At 34.2% G+C, this 18,823-nt stretch overlaps 1 protein-coding gene across 7 annotated transcripts in view; it reads right to left on the reverse strand.

Annotated features, from left to right (window-relative positions):
* Positions 1-18,823, reverse strand: part of CDC42BPA (CDC42 binding protein kinase alpha (DMPK-like)) — a 298,104-nt gene that overhangs the window by 26,675 nt on the left and 252,606 nt on the right. For 4 of the 7 annotated variants that reach the window (XM_010852881.1, XM_010852883.1, XM_010852878.1 and 1 more), the window contains 7 exons: positions 13,925-14,029; positions 10,107-10,190; positions 7,169-7,274; positions 4,649-4,785; positions 3,820-3,959; positions 2,434-2,515; positions 120-336 (listed from right to left, as the gene is read on the reverse strand). In XM_010852881.1, coding sequence (XP_010851183.1) covers positions 120-336; positions 2,434-2,515; positions 3,820-3,959; positions 4,649-4,785; positions 7,169-7,274; positions 10,107-10,190; positions 13,925-14,029 — 871 coding nt within the window. The remainder of the gene's footprint in view (positions 1-119; positions 337-2,433; positions 2,516-3,819; positions 3,960-4,648; positions 4,786-7,168; positions 7,275-10,106; positions 10,191-13,924; positions 14,030-18,823) is intronic. The other 3 variants (XM_010852884.1, XM_010852880.1, XM_010852879.1) reach the window with 1 other exon arrangement.

The following is an 18,823-nucleotide window of genomic DNA, read 5'->3' on the forward strand; positions in this document are numbered from 1 at the left end:
ACTGAGCATCTGTGATATAACACATACTATGTCAGACATCAGGGATTCCTAATGAAAGCCAATCCCTGCTGACAAGGTATATAAACAATTATAACAAGATAAATGTTATAAATCCATACCTATGATTGCAGCTGCCTGGGTTGTTTTAATGAGGGGCAGAGTGCTGTCATAAGCCTCTTTGGGAACATAGACTGAGCGGTCTCTGAATTTGTTTTTCTTCAAAATCTTGTGCAATTCACTCAGTACTCCCACCCACTTACTCTTCTCATTTTCACTATCAGCTAGCATCAGGATGGAACATTTGTTACTAGATGCTGAGAGCTGGGAAGCTGTGACCTAGAACAATTTAATCAAAATTCATGATATTAGAAACATCTTGACATCTTTTAAGCCAGCCATCTTTTAAGCCAGTTTTATGCTTATGCTAGTTTGCTTTGCATTAGCCAGCAAATGAGCACTCATTAAGTGATACCTTTAATAGAGTTTACTTATTCATAACGTTAGTGTCATTTGGAGAAGGCAATGGCACCCTACTCCAGTACTCTTGCCTGGAAAATCCCATGGACGGAGGAGCCTGGTAGGCTCCAGTCCATGGGGTCGCTAGGAGTCGGACACAACTGAGCGACTTCACTTTCACTTTTCACTTTCATGCATTGGAGAAGGAAATGGCAACCCACTCCAGTGTTCTCGCCTGGAGAATCCCAGGGACGGGGGAGCCTGGTGGGCTGCCGTCTATGGGGTTGCACAGAGTCGGACACGACTGAAGCAGCTTAGCAGCAGTGTCATTTGTATTTTCTTTGCTACAGAGTGCCAGAATACATCACAAAAAACTCATTACACATAGTCATTTAACAACAGCCACTGACATTTATTGAGTAATAACTGAGCACTAGGCACTGATCAAAGCGCTTTATAAGTATTAACTCATTTAACTCTATCAACATCTTTCTCCAGGCAAGAATACTGGAGTGGGTGGCCATTTCCTACTCCACCGGATCTTCCCGACTCAGGGATTGAACCCACATCTCCTGAATTGGCAGGTGAATTTTTTACCACTGTGCCACCTGGGAAGTCCGTCAAAATCTTTACAAGATAGGTATTAATGCAGAGAAATTAATTTCTCCAAGGGCACACAACTAGACTGGAATCCTGTGTCCAGGCTCATAAGTACTACACAATACTGATTTTCAACCCATTTTAAAAAAGTAAAAAATGCTCAGAAATACTTAGATTCTGTTACTTCATAACAATAACTTAGAGAAGACCATTTGAACTAATATTTAAATGAAGGTTTATCACTTTACAATGACCCTATAATCAGAATACTTACTTTATGTATATATGGATCCTTTATTAAAAGTAATTTAAGCAACAGAGACAATAAAATCCCACAATTAGAATCAGGTAAGATAAGTGCACCTGTGTAGGTTCCCTTGGTAGCTGGAAAGAGAACAGTTTTTGGTCTGGGAACTGAGAGACTAAGTATGGTCTTAGATACAAGATACATACTTGTACTAAGTATATAGGCATACCATCAAGAGAATAATCCTTTTTTTTAAACCTCCATTATCTTACTTAACTCATCAGTTTGAGACTGCACTGTGTTAGACAGCCTCCAAAGATGTCTACCAACAATTTTTCCTACAAAATTTCACTCTTCTTATCTAAAAATGCAGTCTATTTCCCCTTCTTTTATGTCTGGGATGACCTCATGACTTACTTTGGCCAACAGAATATAGAAGGGTTATTGTGCCTGTTTTGAGCCTAGTCCTTAAAAGGCCTGGCAGCTTTTCTTCTCCTCTCTTGGAAGCCAGTCACGGAGAACTCAGCCAGACTAGTGAATGATTAGAGCCCACATGGAGAGAGTCTGCAAAGAGAACTGAGGTGGCCCAGAGACCAGCCAAGTACCAGGGTTAACAGCCAGAACCAAGGCCTCAGATGTGAAAGTAAGGCTGTTTTGGCTATTTCAGCCCCAAATGAGCTGAATGCAGCCATATGAGTGACTCTCCAGTTGATACCAGAACTGACCCACAGAATGGTGAAAAATAAATAAGCCGGTAAGTTTTGGAGTGGTTATTACAGAGCAATAGAACTGAAACATTCTAACTTGTAAACAAGATCTTAAAGAAACTTTTATTTTTTTAAAAAATTGAGAAATCTCACACTTATTCAATTCTTCTTCTTTTTTTTTTTTTGTACTACTTATCTGAAAATTGAATATGATTCAAAAATATTATCCAAGATGAAACCTATTTTAGAAGCCATATATTCAAGCCTTCTATTGGTCTTCTACTAATTCAGTGTTCACTTTGCACAAATTGTCTGTAAGATTTGGTTATATTCCAAGTAAGTTTGTGATCTATAGAGAGAGGTAAAACATTTAGTTTTTAAAAGCAAATAATTCAGTGATCAAATTATAACACACAGACTTACTCTAAATATACAGGGTATATCTTTTCGACTTGCATGAATAACATCAGAAGCCAAGACTGAACTCACAGAAAATTCTTCATCCCTGAAGGAAAAGTGAAACATTAAAAGTTAGCGTATGTGGGGGCTGTGTGTGTGGTTTTGGGTTTGCATCTAAATAACACATATGAAGCAATCCTCAAAATTTAATTGCACAGAACACCCAAACTGAATTTTTAAAAATTCTGAATTTTCTTTCTTTGTAACTGATAGTGCCAAAAGTAACGTATCAGGTGTGATTTAACAGTGCCACATGACACAAGAGTTAGAAATGGTTTCTGGCTTACTCAGTGTCACAATGCCAGTAAGTACGGGACACGTGGATTTGGATCCTAGTAGGTCTCCAGCAGACTGTCCCCTCTTTGCTCTGATAATACATGTCAAGTGCCCTCAACACAGCTCATCTGACATTTTACTGTTCCTTCAACACAGCTCATCTGACGTGCTACTCTTCCTTAGGAAATCCTAAGACAGATCCCTTCCACAATAATCTATTCCTTGTGATTTCCTTAATTTGGTTATTGGTACCATCATTCTCTTGATCTTGAAGATTTGACATCTTAGTTTTATCTTTGATTCTTCTCCCTATCTTTCTATATTTGGTCCCTTAGCAGGTTCTGTTAAATTTTCCTTGCTAATATTTTAAAGTTTCTTGCAAATAAAGAAATGTATTTCTTTATGTTTCACATGTATGGGGAAGATAATGTGTTTTAGATGCTGGTATGAAATGCTTATGTGAGCCAGAACGGGAAATTTTAGTTTTGAGCACGGGTCTGGAGACATATGTTCGGGAGTCATCTCATTGCGGAGATGATGCTTGAAGCTATAGGAGTATATAAGATCACTGAGGGAGAATGCCTGGAGTCTCGAGAAGGGGTTGAGTAGAGGAGAGAGTCTGAAAATGAGACCAGAAACATTTAAGAGATGTATTTAACTTAAATGTTCACGGCTTCATTTTACATTCCAAGAGCCTGTCTGATTTTGAGATTTTCATTTCCTTTCCTCACATTGAAATTATACTGAAGCCTTTGCTTTAGGTGATGATACAGACATTACACATTAGGCCTCTAGTACCCCAGAAGCCTTTAACTGGTCTTTTGGTTTTCAAGCATTAACCTCTTTTCCCAGACCCCCAGACCTAACATGCATACACACGCACATCATCAACCTGTTCTATAACTATACCATACTTCCAGTTTGTAATTATGTTGTGATTACAGTATTAGTAAATGAGAAAATTACTGTGAAATTAGATTTAAATAAAAACATGGGAATATAATCAGAAGAAAAATCACACACTTTGTATTTCTGTGTTGCAAAGATACACATATTTTCATCTCTGAAACTTACCTCATGTCAATCACTTGACTGACTACAACACTGGGCTGAGATGCCTTTCCTTCGGCAATATCGTACAGAAAGAGCTTGAAGTCACAGACTACAGCCAGTGCTCTTTGCCATCCTTTCTTCACTCCAGCTGGCTTAGGGATCTTAGGCAAACAAACAAGCAAAACAACCCGAACTGAAACGTCAATCAGAACCCCTTTAATTACACATGTAACTGCAGGGTGAAAACCTAAAGACAACATACACATGCTGTACGTCTGCCACCGTGGTTGGTAAAGCAGCAGATGGAACACATACATCATTAATGACATGAGCAAGCGGGAGAACACATTCTTCAAACACGGAATGACATTTGATTCTGAAAAATTTTTAACAGGATCATTTTAATTTTCTCTAGTAATTCATTAAAATAACATTCATAGATTTCTAAGTGGCATAAAAGCCAAATTTGGTAATAGGATGAAAGGCAGTGTACACTTTAAATATTATTCAAGATTATAAGTAAGATTACGTCTTGACAATATCTCATACTTCATAAGCATATACCACCTCTCCAGCAAGACTAAGTGCTACAGATTCCTTTAAGGAGATTTAAACATCTGAACATTACGCTGTAGGGACAGTACAGAAAATTTTGAGACACTTTAGAATTTATTCCAAGCAAAAGCCAGGTTTTTGTTTTCAAATCATTTCTCTGAATGAAATAAAATTGTTAGGTGAATTTTATTCTCCGAATTTTCGGTCAAGGACTATGTCTGTAAGGTAATTGACTTTTCTTAATTCATTAATAAACCTTAAAAGATTAGTCTAAATCCAACCTAACCATACTTACCCTGACATGCCCTTCATATGCTGTTCCTATTCCTTTCTGTGGATCTATACCCAGAGGACCTTTTGTCTGTTCAGGAGGAACTGGACAAGCAGTTGGAGCTTTGTTTACACAAGTTATGTGACATGAAAATCCACACACTTCGGAGGGGAAAAAAGAAACAGTGTTCAAGAAAAATTCATTTTTACAAAGAGAACATTCACTGAGCACTCATTATAGGCAAAGTGTCACGTCAGATGAATGCTTATCTCTGGTTTTATTTTAAACCATTTTTGTCATCTGGATTTGCTCACAGGTAAGACTTGCAATGAGAAATAGTAAATACTTCTTTTCATTACTGTAATATTATTGTTCTGTATTAACACTAGTGATCAAAATGAGAAGCAAATAAATGGCAAAAAATCTAATCTTGAGAATAAAATGACCGTTTTAAACTGAATTTCTAAAAAAGCAGCTTCTGGAGTTCTAACTCTTCATCTCACTGCAGTTGGGTACTTATTCTGAAATTTCTCTTACAGGAATCACTGATGGACATTAAATTACCTGACATCTCTGCAATATCTGGCAAACTTTACCAATCCCTCTCTTTGAAATTTAAATGGCTCAATGATTAAAAAGGTATTTACATTTTAGGAGTTGTTGATATTATTATATATATTTAAACTACTACTAAGATAATAACAATAGTTATCTTTCTTGGGTGTTTTTAATTTTTTGCAATAATCTGCAATAATCTAAGAGAGGTACAATGCCACCATTTACATATGACTTTGCAGGGGTCACAGAACTCATAAGTGACACTGCTGGAATTCAAAACCAGGCAGTCTGGCTTAGAGCCTGCATACATTACTACTAACAGTATGGCCATGAGACCTCTTGATACTTACATGATGAACCTGAGATAAATAAAAATAAACTCTCTCCCATTGAGACTTGGTTGGTTGAGAATTAAAGGTTAAAATATCTAAAATGAACAAGCTTGTTTGGAGGGGTGACAGACTAAGAATATCTATTCAGACAATTCCTACTCTAGAGGGGATCCTGGAGAATATTTTGAAAGAATAAAAGTGGAACTGAAGCGATAGCATCATGGGAACACATACACATGGGGAAATGAACTGAATATCACAAACAGATATAAAACCAACAAAGAAGGAAGAGGGACTAGCATTAACTATCAAAAACTATCCATCTTCTGTAAGACAGCTCATTCACTTCTAAGTAGAGGATCTAACAAATTATAATTTGTTTTACTAAGCAAAAAAATCTCACTTTTATCAGGTAATGGAAACAACAAAATTATTGCCTTATACTGAATCTAACTTCAATCAACCAAGAAGACTTAAAATGACTGGAATCTTGAGAGGCTATAACCACATTATACAACATTTATAAAAGCTTGGGCATAGTCTAATGTGTCCCCACTGTTTTATAGGGTAGTTTCAAACAGTCTGAAGAAAGGCCCAATTTCATGGCATGGGACCTGAGAAGGGAAGAGAGTTGGAAAGATCTCAAAAATTCCTACTACAGAATTGCAAAGGATTCTGATTCATAAAAAATGACAAGGGACCTAAAGCCAAGCAGTTGCCCAGGATTCCTTCTGATGAACAGATTAAAAAAGTCACATTTGTAAGTACTGGCGAAGTTTCACAATGAGACAAGGCTTAAAAACTGTACAAATTCTTCCTGTAGACTTTAGACCCTTCCTAGTCAATGGCAGAGCTTATTCATTCTCAGATTATTATGTTATCTTTATCTTTTAGCTCCCCTTATTTATATTTCCCAAGGCTTGGTCCTCATATTTACTCTCTTTTTCACTCTTATGTTTTCCCTGGAAAACATCATTCATATTCATCACTTCACATATTCATAACTCAACTCTCTTATCTCTCATGTCTGCCCATTTTCTTTTGTTTTAAATCCAAGCATCTAAGAGACTAGTTAGGATAATACAATCTGGATCTTCTCCGTGAGTTGTGAGAACTAGTCAGACATAGAACAGTGCCTAAAAGCAGAGAGCAGGCGTTATGCAAGCATGTGATGGATGAATCAATGAATGGTAGGGGGAATCCTCTGCTACTAACACTGGGAATAAAATATCTTTTGAGGCATTATAGCAGACATTTAATATTTCTAAAAAGATGCCACATTGTTTACTTAATAATAACTTCTCTAACAAACTAAGCAAGAGTAAAATTAAATGAACAGATTCAAGAATAGCTTTCACCTGTTTTGTCATATAGGTTACCATCTGGGGGATCACAAATTCACCTGAATAACGAAACAAAGGTGAACGTAACACAAATGTATCTCTCCGGAACATGCTTCTAGGAACTATCTGTCTAGTTTCCAATACTCAACAGACTTTAGCAAGGTGCTCAGTTTATTATCCAAAGAAAAGCAAATGATTAAGTCAAATAAATAAACATTTATATACCTTCTAAAGAGAAAGCTTTTTGATTACAATTTAGGGAGTAAACGTTAGGACTCTAAAGTCACATTTTCTTACTATTTAATTCTTACCTTCACAAGAACAGCCTTGTCTTATCAAACCCACCATCAAAGATGTACACTGATGACACTTGGTGGGAGTAGTAAAAGATTTGACAAAAAACTGATGAATCTTGCGCTGCAAAACAAATTGATAAAAATCATTTAAAAATTCATTAATAAAAATCACATTTCCATAATGTGAACCTCTGTGAACACACCAGCTGCTATGTTTTCTAATTCGAAATTAGAATGTTTTCTAATTCCTTTCTATAATTCATACACTTCAAATATTTTTATTAGACAATATTGAGCTGGAGTGTTCTAAAGATAATGTAAGAAGTTAAATGATAATCAACTGCTCTTGAATGCTACTTGAAAAGTTATAAAATAAATTGTAGTTTTTTTTCCCCCACAAATTTTGACTTCAGGGCTTTTGTAATTCCTCAGATTGTGCTTTGGCAATGAGTTGAGTAAAAGTTTCCGTATTTATACCTATATAAAAAAAAAGAAATGGGCTTTTATATCTTCATATGAAAGACAAAGAGTAATTTAAAACTCCTGTCCCTACTATAAACCACGTATTTGATTTTCTGAGACCAAGAACAAATAATATGTTTAACAAATATCTTTCCTCCCTTGGAAGCAGGCAGTATGACACTTGAGCAGATAAGAACACACATGTATTATTCCAGAGACAGACTGAAAATCCAGCATTTAAAGCAGTCATGCAAACCAATCTATTCTAGAAGTTCCTTGGGACCTAGTTTCAAAGCAGCATTCGGATTTGACTTTATTCTAAGTAGAATACAGGCTGTCTTTCAATGGCTTTATAATTTCTGTATGTGGCTGAGCAAAAGTCAAAGTGCAGATATTGTGCCAGTGCTTCACTATTATCTCATTTAATGGAGACAATGCCTCTGGGAAGATAGGTATATTTCTTTTTATAGATGAATAAAGTGAGACTCAGAGAGATTAAATAAGTACTAAATAATAATAGTTAGTTACTGGTAGAGTTAAAAGTCAAGCCCAGATCTGATTCTGCCATCTTTCAAAGTCTGACTATTCAAAAACATGTAAATGAAAAATATGATCTTAAAAAAAAATCAGATGGCATAAGACATAGTTAGGTCAACACTAGGAGCCTCCATGCCTATGAAAAATATCTAATTTGTTAACATCACATCAATTTTTGCTCAACATTTCTCCTGTATACTGATCTTATTCTTAGTTTCTTGCACTTTTAGGAACTATTAGAGTAAAATTTCTAGTGCTGATAACATTTTCAGTTGTTCAAAATGAATTAATGAAACAATTCAGTTTGTTACTAATTTGTTCTGTAGGCTTTTAATACAGTGAAAGAGTAGTTAACTGCTCAAGGTAAGTAGCTCTGTCCTTTCTTCCTTTTTCCAAAAGATAAGAAGACATGTTTGAAATGACAATAATGAAACAACTGTGCCAGTGACAAATTTAATAGTATCACTTCACACTATCCAAAAATTACTTACAAAACACATTCATTATACACTTCTTCTCCAGAGATCTACTCAGAATATCATAATTTTAACTGAGTATGCAACAATAGGAAATATAAACAACATTTTAGCAGAACATTAATTTTAAATGATCAAGTGGCAGGTGCTGGTTAAACTGTAAGACATAGACATTATTTATTAATAAAGATTAAAAGGCCCATGTTTCACTAATTCCAACTAAGGATAGTATAATATATAACATGCGCTCGTGCTAAGTTGCTTCAGTGGTGTGTGACTCTAGGGTCTATTCAGTCCTAAATTCTAGACTACTTGGCTTCTGGAGGTTTCTAAGATCCCCTTTCTTGTCTTCTGGTCAATATCTGATTTCTAATACTTCCACAAAAGGTAGCTGGAGGAAGAGAAAAAAAAAGTCTAGTAAAAGGGCATTAAACCTAAAGCATGAACACATTAATTTTAGGTTATGCAGTAATTTGGAGTATAATGAGAAATAACTATAACCTCAAAATTTAAAGAGGTGGATATGAAGAAGTGTTCTTTTCATTCCTATTTTGTTGGTGCTGCAGACTTCAAGCTACTCAATGGATGAGGTAAAATACTTTTAATAAAAGATGTGAGAACAAAGTAGAGCCAATCCTTCTTGCAAACTTGCAAACTAGTGGTTGTACACAATCAGGATTCAACACTATAGCAGACAAGTAAAGGTGACTTTATCTGGAGCAAACCCTTTTTAAATATTTCTTAAATAACTTTTTTTCCCTTTTAAATACTTTTATATTGAGATAATTGTAGATTCAATCTTTTAGAAACCATGAAGTAAACTTTATTTTGTAGAGAGGGACAACAGGTGTACAAAAATTAATATTCAGTCCATGAAATATTATCACCAGAGCTTCGTGGAGGGCCCTCCAATTTAATTTTGTCTTACTTAAAAAAAAAAATCATCCTGATGATCCACCGTCAATCTTTCCCCATGAAATCGATCACCCAATCTAATGTGATCTACACAGGTCCTTGGATATGTATATATCCTTATGAATTAGACACATTTGGGTGCTGATAACTTATATAAATGTGATTTTGTTGCACTTCAGCCATATTTTACCTATCTTTCTCCTATTTCCAACTCTGCTGACATAAACAGCAGTAAGCATCTCGTTATAGTTCTGTGTAAAATTTTTTCTTAAGGAATGAGATGGTTGGGTTAGATGGTATATGCTCATTCCATACTAACAGACTTCAAAACAGTGAATTTCAGAAGATGGAAATAAAGCAAAACAATTTGCATGTTTGTCCTACCTTTCTCAGTGGTGATTATTTCCATTCATATAGAATTTATTCTCTTTCTCAGCTTTTATGTTTGTAGTTTTGAGGAAACCAGTAGTAAAAATCATGCCAAATACAAAAAGCAGAAGAAATCCATTCTCTCTCCCTCTTTGTTTTTTAGAACACACCATGCTTATAACTAGATTGAATACCTTCGATGGAAAGCCAGTTGAACCAGGGCATCCCTTTTTCCTTAAGGTTGGTGTATGAACTGGAAGTGGAGTAGAGTCTACAGTCTGAATCCAGGGGAAAAGAGGAAATAAATGTCATAAAACACTCCATCTACTTCAAACATCATTTAAAATAAATGTAAGTACAGCCAAACAAAATAGCATAAGGAAAAATTATCTCAAGGAACTAAAATTCTCACTGTTGATAATTTAAATTCTGTCTGCAATATCTACAAATAAAACATTAGTATTTGTTCAATTTGTAAAAACTACTTCAATCTGGAAATTTAAAAATAAGTAAGTTGTAAAAGAGAATCTATAGACAAACATAAGAAAGTCATAGCATCTCGCCTACATTAAAAATGAGGATATTTAATTTTAATTTTCAAGTTCAACTGAAAATACCATATTAATTCTATAAAATATCTGAGAGTTTTTATCAAGATTTATAATAAAATATTTAGAAGAGTCCTTTAACTTCTTTGACTTCTGTATACAGAATGCATATTACACATATGGAAAACAATTCTGTGGATTTGTGTGTTTGTGTGTAGAGATTAAGAGAGAGTGAGCGAGCACCTGTGAGACAGATATAGAGATATACTGATTGATGGGTTGATTAGTGGGATTTTGTGAAGAAAGTAATTTCTAAGAAGGGAGTTAGATTATTTAATATGATTGGAATTCAGAACTGACAGAAATTTAACTACAAGTTATATCTTTATGCAGTATTTCTATTAAGATATTTCTTTGAATGAAAGGATTTTACTGGATGCTATTGTGGAAAAAAGAGAGATCACTTATTAGCAAAGTGTAAAAAAAAATACACAAAGAATGACTTCCTTTAGGATGCTAAGCAAGCAAGAGGAAAAAGCTAGCTTTGTATAAAGTTACAGAATATTCTAAAACATTTAGAGAAAAAATGAATGGTCCCTTTTTGTCTCTGTTACCATGTAAGCTCCAAAACCCAAATATTTTATACACATGGAATTTAGGTGGGCTTCTCAGAGTTTTCTATTTAATTGTGAGTTTAGTTCTAATTTCAAGCTTGAAAAAAGTATTAAACTCGATATTAAAAAAAAAACATGAAATAACAGAGAGGAATACAAAACCTTTTTGAAAGTTACTAAAGAAAAATTCACAGGAAACAGAATTGTCACTTGAATTTACACAGAAAGTCCAAGAGAAGTTTTCAGAATTAGAAGGAGTGAAGTAGGGGTGCTGAATCCAAGATCAACAGAATTCATAAAGAATAGCAACACCTAGTTTAGAAAACATTTTTAAAAGGTCCCATTCACCAGAGCAATAAAAACTTTAAGGTATCTAGGAACAAATCTAACAAGCAATTTGGAGCATGTTTGTGAAGAAAATAATGAAACTTCATTGAAAGATATAAAAGAGTACCTAGACATTGTTCATAGACCAAAACGCCCAATACCACAAAGAGACGAATTCTCCTTAGATAATCTATAAATTTAAATCCAATCAAAAGCTTTACATGGAACCTACACGCTGAACCTAAAAATCATATATAAAACGAAAGGGTCAAGAAGTAAAGGAACAAGGTACTTGGGAGTGGCTGATCATAACAGGCATCAGGAATTATTTTAAGGCTACAATAAGACTATGTGACATTGGTGCAGAAATAGACAAAAAGAACAATGAAAGAGAATAGAGAATCCCCAGACAGACCCATTTATATAAAAAGCAGAGATAGCCTTACAAATCAATAGAGGAAATACAGGAGAGCTGGTTGTTCGTATGAGAAAAATAGATTAGTACCCCATTTCTCATAACACCTAACAACAAAGTTTAGTTTGTTTAAAGTCCCAAACACGTAAAAGCAAAATTTAAAAACTTTTAGAAGAAAATATGGAAGATAATCTTTATAACTGCTGCATCGGGCAGAACTGTTTTAAAAAGACAAAAAGCAGAAGTCATAAAAGAAAAAATTGATAAATATAACTACATTAAAATAAAAACTGTTGCAAGGCAATAAGATATAAAAAATAAAAATTTTAAATAAGCCACAGACTGGAAGAAAGTATTTGCCACGCATATAGCCAGCTAGGAATTAGTATCCAGAATACATAGAGAACAATCACAAAACAACTGGAAAAATAATTCAATAGAACAACAGACAAAAGACATGAACAGACAAATCACCAATGCTCAATAACACATAAAAAGATGTTGAATAACACTTGAAATCAGAGAAATGCAAATTAAAACAAAAATGCCACTCAATACCCATCAAATAGATAAAAGTTAATGTCTGACAGTACAAAGGGTTGGCAGAATGTGGGGAAATAGAGGAACTCACTCACACACACTGCTGGTGGGAGTGAAAATTGGTCCAACCACTGTGGAAAATAATTTGACAAGATCTAGTTAAAGCTGAAATGCATATTCCACACAATCCAATAATTCCACTTCTAGGTATATAGGCTAAACAAACTCTGCACATGTGCAAAAGCAGACAGCTGTTAGGATGTTCACTTCAGCATGAATTGTAATAACAAAAACTTGGCAACAACCTAAATATCCAACAACAGGAGAATGGATAAATAGTTGTGGTATATTCATACAATGAGATATAATGCAATAGTTACAATGAATGAACGAAGTGGACATGTATCTTTATATGATGCAGATAACCTCTGTGTAAAATTTAAATATACAACAAACACTATTATATTATTGTTTATGAATACAAATGAAATAAACATGTAAAAGTAAGGAAGAAAAGGAGTACCTCGATTTCAGGTTATTCAGATATGCCTGGGAAAGGGGAGGGGTAATGGTATAGGGTAGGATGTTTCAACTGTCTGGAATATTTTCTTTTTAATACAAATTTTGGAGCAAAATGTTTACACATCTTAAATGTGTGGATGGTGGTTATGTGGGTGGTTCTAATATTATTTTCTGTATGCTTGAAATATTTTAACATTAAAATAAAAATGCATGAACTCAAAATATTAAAACAATGATAATCTAAAAAATCAGATGGTGTCATCAACTTAACCTGTCTGAGGTAGTATACACCATGGGGTTGGAAAAAAATCAAGTTAGAATCTGACTACACCTCAAACTTCACTTCAGACAGCTTTCCAAAGGGGACTCTCTGCTTCACCTGGAATGCCAGACACAGCTCTGAAGACCAAGTGGGAGGCAAAGGAGCTATGTCAGAACTATCATGCTTGAGTAAATAATCAGAACTAGATCTGAGTCAGGACGGCATTAACTGAGGAATAATATATCCTTTTGACTTGTTGAGAAAAAGATCTCTGTTGAGAAAAATTGACTAATTGGCTGTTTAAAATCATTTACTTACTTAAGGTGCAAATACACTATTTTTGCATTATTAAAGGCATGATTTAGTTGCATACCTACTGCTGATTAATACTTATAATAAACTATTGAGTTGCCAGCAGTGGCAGTTTTAAGTTCTGCTTATGAAGGAACAGTTATATCGTATCTTCATTAGATTTATTAGAATTAAAATATGAGAATGGCACCTGACATTGCCATGTATCTATAGTTTTTATAATTCCAAAATTCACATAACTCTGTCCTCTGTTCAATATAGCTCTCTACTTAAAATTGGGGGGACCATTATTTACTTCAGTTTTACAATCCTATCTATATTATCAGTCAAATGTAATGATCTCCAATATGCTGTGATTTATTACACAAAACATTTGTTAAAAGGAGGAGAGTCAGATTTCACTTGTTTTTGCAAGTCCCTCTTTCCTGACACAAGTGAAAAGTTGAGGAGCAAGACTGCTCCAATGAGGCACCTTAACTGGCTCAGCTTCACTAGATGTGGAAGGAGAGGTGGACCTTGACTGGATGTAAAACTTGACGTTCGGATTCCGTACATATGTGTTCTCAACGGGATCAGTCTAGGAAAATAAGTCAGGAAAAACAAAAACCCAAGACATCACTTTTAAACAATGTGCAGCTCTTAGTAAATTTCTTCAAGGCATGATCATGGCAACAGTCTCAAGAAAGGAGAATAACAAACTTCACTCTGAATATTCACAACAGGGATGTGTCATTATACAGCCTCATAACCACTAGCTTTAAAGAAAGGTTAAGATAACAACAGTTAACAAAATGCTCCAGTCTTCACCACTCATCTGTTACTTTGAGCTACTGTATGTTCTTTACTTGTATTTCACAAAATAAATCATACAAGTGAAATAAATGCAGAGTACTTAACAGAAATATGTTCTGCAGATTAGGAATAATTTTGTCCTTGGTAAGAATGAAACTTGGTTTGCTATAAGGCATTAGTTGAAAGGAAAAGAAACTAACTTGTCAGCTTTGTCACTAAATTAAATCCTCTTTTTATTTTGCAGCAGTAGAAATATTCATACTTATATTCAGTTGCACCCTTTTAACCAAGTATTTTTAGTAGCTGAAGACACTTTGGGTTAAAATTTAGCATAAACAGTCCTATGGAGCACACTGATTGATGATATATTCAGTTTTGCAATTTTCAGAATTACCAGGATTGGGTTTTTTAAATGAAAGGCAATGAAGATGACTTGGGAGGATTAGGAAACTGGTTTCAAACATGTTGTACAGCAAGAACAATGCTTAGATTAGTATTTGCTATAAATCATCATTTATTATGGATCAATAAGAGCAATCAGCTTAAGGATTTTAAATATATACTAAAAAGGTTTTTAAAAAAATTTCTTTGTTATTATTATGGTTCCTATTTCAGGGACTGGCTAGCTGGCTGGCCAGTCCTGGAGTAGCCCTCTGCTGGTGCCCACATGTGGCCTCCCTTGGTAGTGGGCATGGGCAGGTATTCTGGCAAATTACAAGGGAAGACTTTGGTGGGGCCAACTAAGATGGCCACCAGCTGGGCCTTAAACCTTTAGCTGTAGGATTAGGGAGAGGTAGGGAGAGGAAGGATCCCAGGAAGGGCACCCAGGGGACTTGGAGTAGCAGCCATGTACTAACAGCTAGGAGAATACTTCATATTTTAAAAACTGAACTACTGAACTGACACATCCCAGCTGTATGTTAGCTCAGTGTGTGAGATGTAGATAATTCCGTAAAACTAGTATGACTTAAAGGTGGGGAAGCCAGGCCCAAATTTCATCTCTTGACTCCAAACTCAGTACTCTTCGTTGTACCAAGAAACCTCCATAGCAGACACATTCAAAACAATTTAGAGATCATGGAGGCTGACAAGGAACTTTGACCAGGAACAGAGAGTAAGGAAGCAAATGGCACTCCAGACAAATTTTGCCTAGCTCACAATTTCACTAAAGGACAGCCATGGAGAAAGTTATCCATCTTACCTGTTAATCTGAAATATGACCCTAGGTTGGGAATAAGGCAAAAAAGTCTTTTATTTTCTAAAAATCTCCTTCTGGTTTCCCTAAGATTATATAAACTGCAAGCTGATAAAAAGTTTATGGGTGAGTGGGTTCAATTAAAATGGAATTGATAAGCAAAGCAATACTGATACATTTTATAATGAAGACGACTTAAATTTAAAATTTAATAAGAATTTTAAAACTGATTCAAATAATCAAGAGTTAATGATCTCATAAAGTTTCAAAGAAGTGTCCAAATAGAGGATTTGCTACTTGAAAAAATTGGATTATTTTAAGAAAATGTAAGCTTCTGACCTGTCACGCAGAAGCCTTTAGCTCACAGCTTAAAAGACATAAAATCAGAAGTTCCTATGTGAAGGATAATGCTGTTTAAAAAAGGTGATAAAGAGAATTCAGAAAACGATTTGGTTCTGTTTAGGTTGAAATAGATTTTAAAATAAGACAGTGAGTTAAGACCATAAAAATTTTCTGGGAGAAGAAAATTTAATATAGCTAATATAGTGGCTTTGTTCCTCTGGGTCCAATTACTTTAAAACTCTTCAAAAATGAGAAAGGTAAGAGACTGGTGCTTCTAGTAGTACTGGCTGAAACTTTAAAGCAGGCCTGCACTTTGTGCCATAGGGACACAAGCTGACAGAATGTGGACACACTGTTTTATATACTTTCTTGTGCTAAAATTGGGATATACCACTTTAAGCCATATGTGTTCTAATGAGAGGTTCACATCATGACAACTGTCAAATCTAAAAATCAAGTTGGTAGCTAAAATATTTACTAACATATGTGACATTATGACAGTTTAATATTGGCAAAGGAAAAAGAAAAACATGATCACAGCTTAATCCATAATTACATAAATCAGTGACTCTTAAGGAATGATTGAGGCTTTAAGCACATACCTCTTGGCCCTTCCGAAGAATTACTGTCATTTATAAATCTTTTTCTCCTAACACATTTTTGCTCATCAATAAAATGAAAAAACAACAGAAATGAGAACAGATTTTAAAATTATTTTCCTAGTTGAAAGAGATCAAAACTGGTTATTCAGGAGTGGAAAACATTAAAATTTTAAAAATAACTCATCCTAAATACAGTAAAATAGAATAATGAAAATTTCCACACTAACTTTTTGGAGCTTTATGCTCTTAAAGTAAAAATAAATTCCAGAGATTAAACAAAATCAAGTTAATTTTGTTTAACAAAATTCAAAGTAAGAAATACTGAAATAATATTTTGAAATGGCATTAACTGACCAAATTAAAGAGGTGAACTATGCCATTTACAATGATACTGTGATTTAACAAAAAACATGCATATATAAGTGAAGTTTAAAAATTACCACTTTATTTTCCAAGTGTGTTTCTCATAAAAACAAGGACACAAAAGTTTGGTAAAAATGAATAAACTCATGGCAAAAAAATGTTGAATATCAAACTTAAAAAAAACACTTCCCAGGTCTTTTAAAAGACTAATAAAAGCTAACATCTAATTAGATTAATAGGTTTTAATATTTTCTTTCCTTTCTGGATTACTACCAGTGTAAACGACATCTCAAAAGAGTTACCATTAACAAGAAAAATACAATACTGCTTACATATTCCCTTCAGCAAAATGTTAACCCCAACACAATTATGCTTTTAAGATGTTATTAATTTTATCTATAATTACATGCTACCAATGCCTTTATAATAAATGGCTTATTCTAACTACTAAAGGCAATTAATTTTACTAAACTTTCAGAATACTCAATGATTATATGCCAGGATTTATAGATAGCCTAAAACTAATTTTAATAATTAATTGGCAATGATTTAGGTATAATATGACAGCAAAGCAATTAATAGCATATTAGCTACTTTTACCTTTGAAACAAATATAATTAATATTATATTAAAACTAAGGAAGTTAAAAATTCTTTGTGTTATAAAAATAATTATAGCATTAAATGTAAACAATGACTTAATAATGCAGGAAAAGCTAATAAATATGATATACCAAAATATCATAGCAGAGATATCTTAAATTGATAATTGAGTTTATGATTATAGAAAGAACAATAAAAGGGGGAAAATAATAAGGAACAATAAATAGCTTATATTAATTGGACAGTATATTGTGATATAATCCAAAGGAAGATCTTGGAAACAGATCTTAACTGAATAGTATAAGCTATCTTGGTTCAATCCCTGGGTTGGGAAGATCCCTTGGAGAAGGGAGGGCACGGTAACCCACTCCAGTATTCTTGCCTGAAGAATTTCATGGACAGAGGAGCCTGGTGGGCTACAGTCCATGCGGTCGCAAAGAGTCGGACACGACTGAGCAACTAACACACTAACAATAATAAGCGATTCACTCAATATTTTATAAGCTGTGATCTACTGAGAAACCTCTTTCTCAGTAAAAGCAGTAGTAAAAGCAATTCTTTTTCTATTTTTTGATTAACTGATTCTTTTTTCTAAGTAAACATACTTTAAGGAGTTATTCTGATGAGTAAGTATTAGAAATATTTACCATACTTTAATGTCACTTTTAGTTAATGCTCTACTGCTTGGGGAAAAAAAAGCAGAAAAGCCTAATATCAGCATATTATTCACAATGCATAAAAATGTCATGTAAAAAGTCCATAATGTTTCCTGAATTTATTAGGACTTCTCTAATGAATAACCCATAAAATGTGTTTTTAGAACAGCATGGTGAAATAGAAAATTTTTTCCGCTTTGGCTCAGATCTGATTTTTAGATGACCCACTATTCCAGATTTTCTCAAATTATGCAATATGGCCTTCTTATAAATAATAAAAAGATCAAAAATGACTTTCTTGAATATGTATTAATGGGTCCTTTCTACTCCAAAAATAATTATAGGTTTGAACAAGTAGCAAAACATTCACCGAAGAAACCTAGTTTTAAAAGAAAACGATACCAAGACTTGATATGAATTTGATAAGAGATTTAAAAATAGCTTGCATCTAATACATTGTTCTGTATTGGTAAATATAAAACTCAAAGTTAATGGGAAAAAAATCCAAATTTTCATCAATTTTCTTTATCCCGTAGCTGGAAGTATTTTAAAAACAAAGAGGAAAGTAACCCAATTTTTACTATTCAGAAACATGTAACCTCAAGCTTTCACTGAAGTAGTTATTTCTTTTAATTGTGCTTATGATTTAAAGGGCTTCCCTGGTGGCTCAGATGGTAAAACCATCTGCCCGCAATGCGGGAGACCCGGGTTTGATCCCTGGGACAGGAAGATCCCCTGGAGAAGGAAATAGCAACCCACTCCAGTACTGTTGCCTGGAAAATTTCATGGATGGAGAAGCCTGATGGGCTATAGTCCATG

The sequence above is a fragment of the Bison bison genome, unplaced genomic scaffold, assembly GCF_000754665.1.
Source record: "Bison bison bison isolate TAMUID 2011002044 unplaced genomic scaffold, Bison_UMD1.0 scf7180017864317, whole genome shotgun sequence".
NCBI lineage: Eukaryota > Metazoa > Chordata > Mammalia > Artiodactyla > Bovidae > Bison > Bison bison.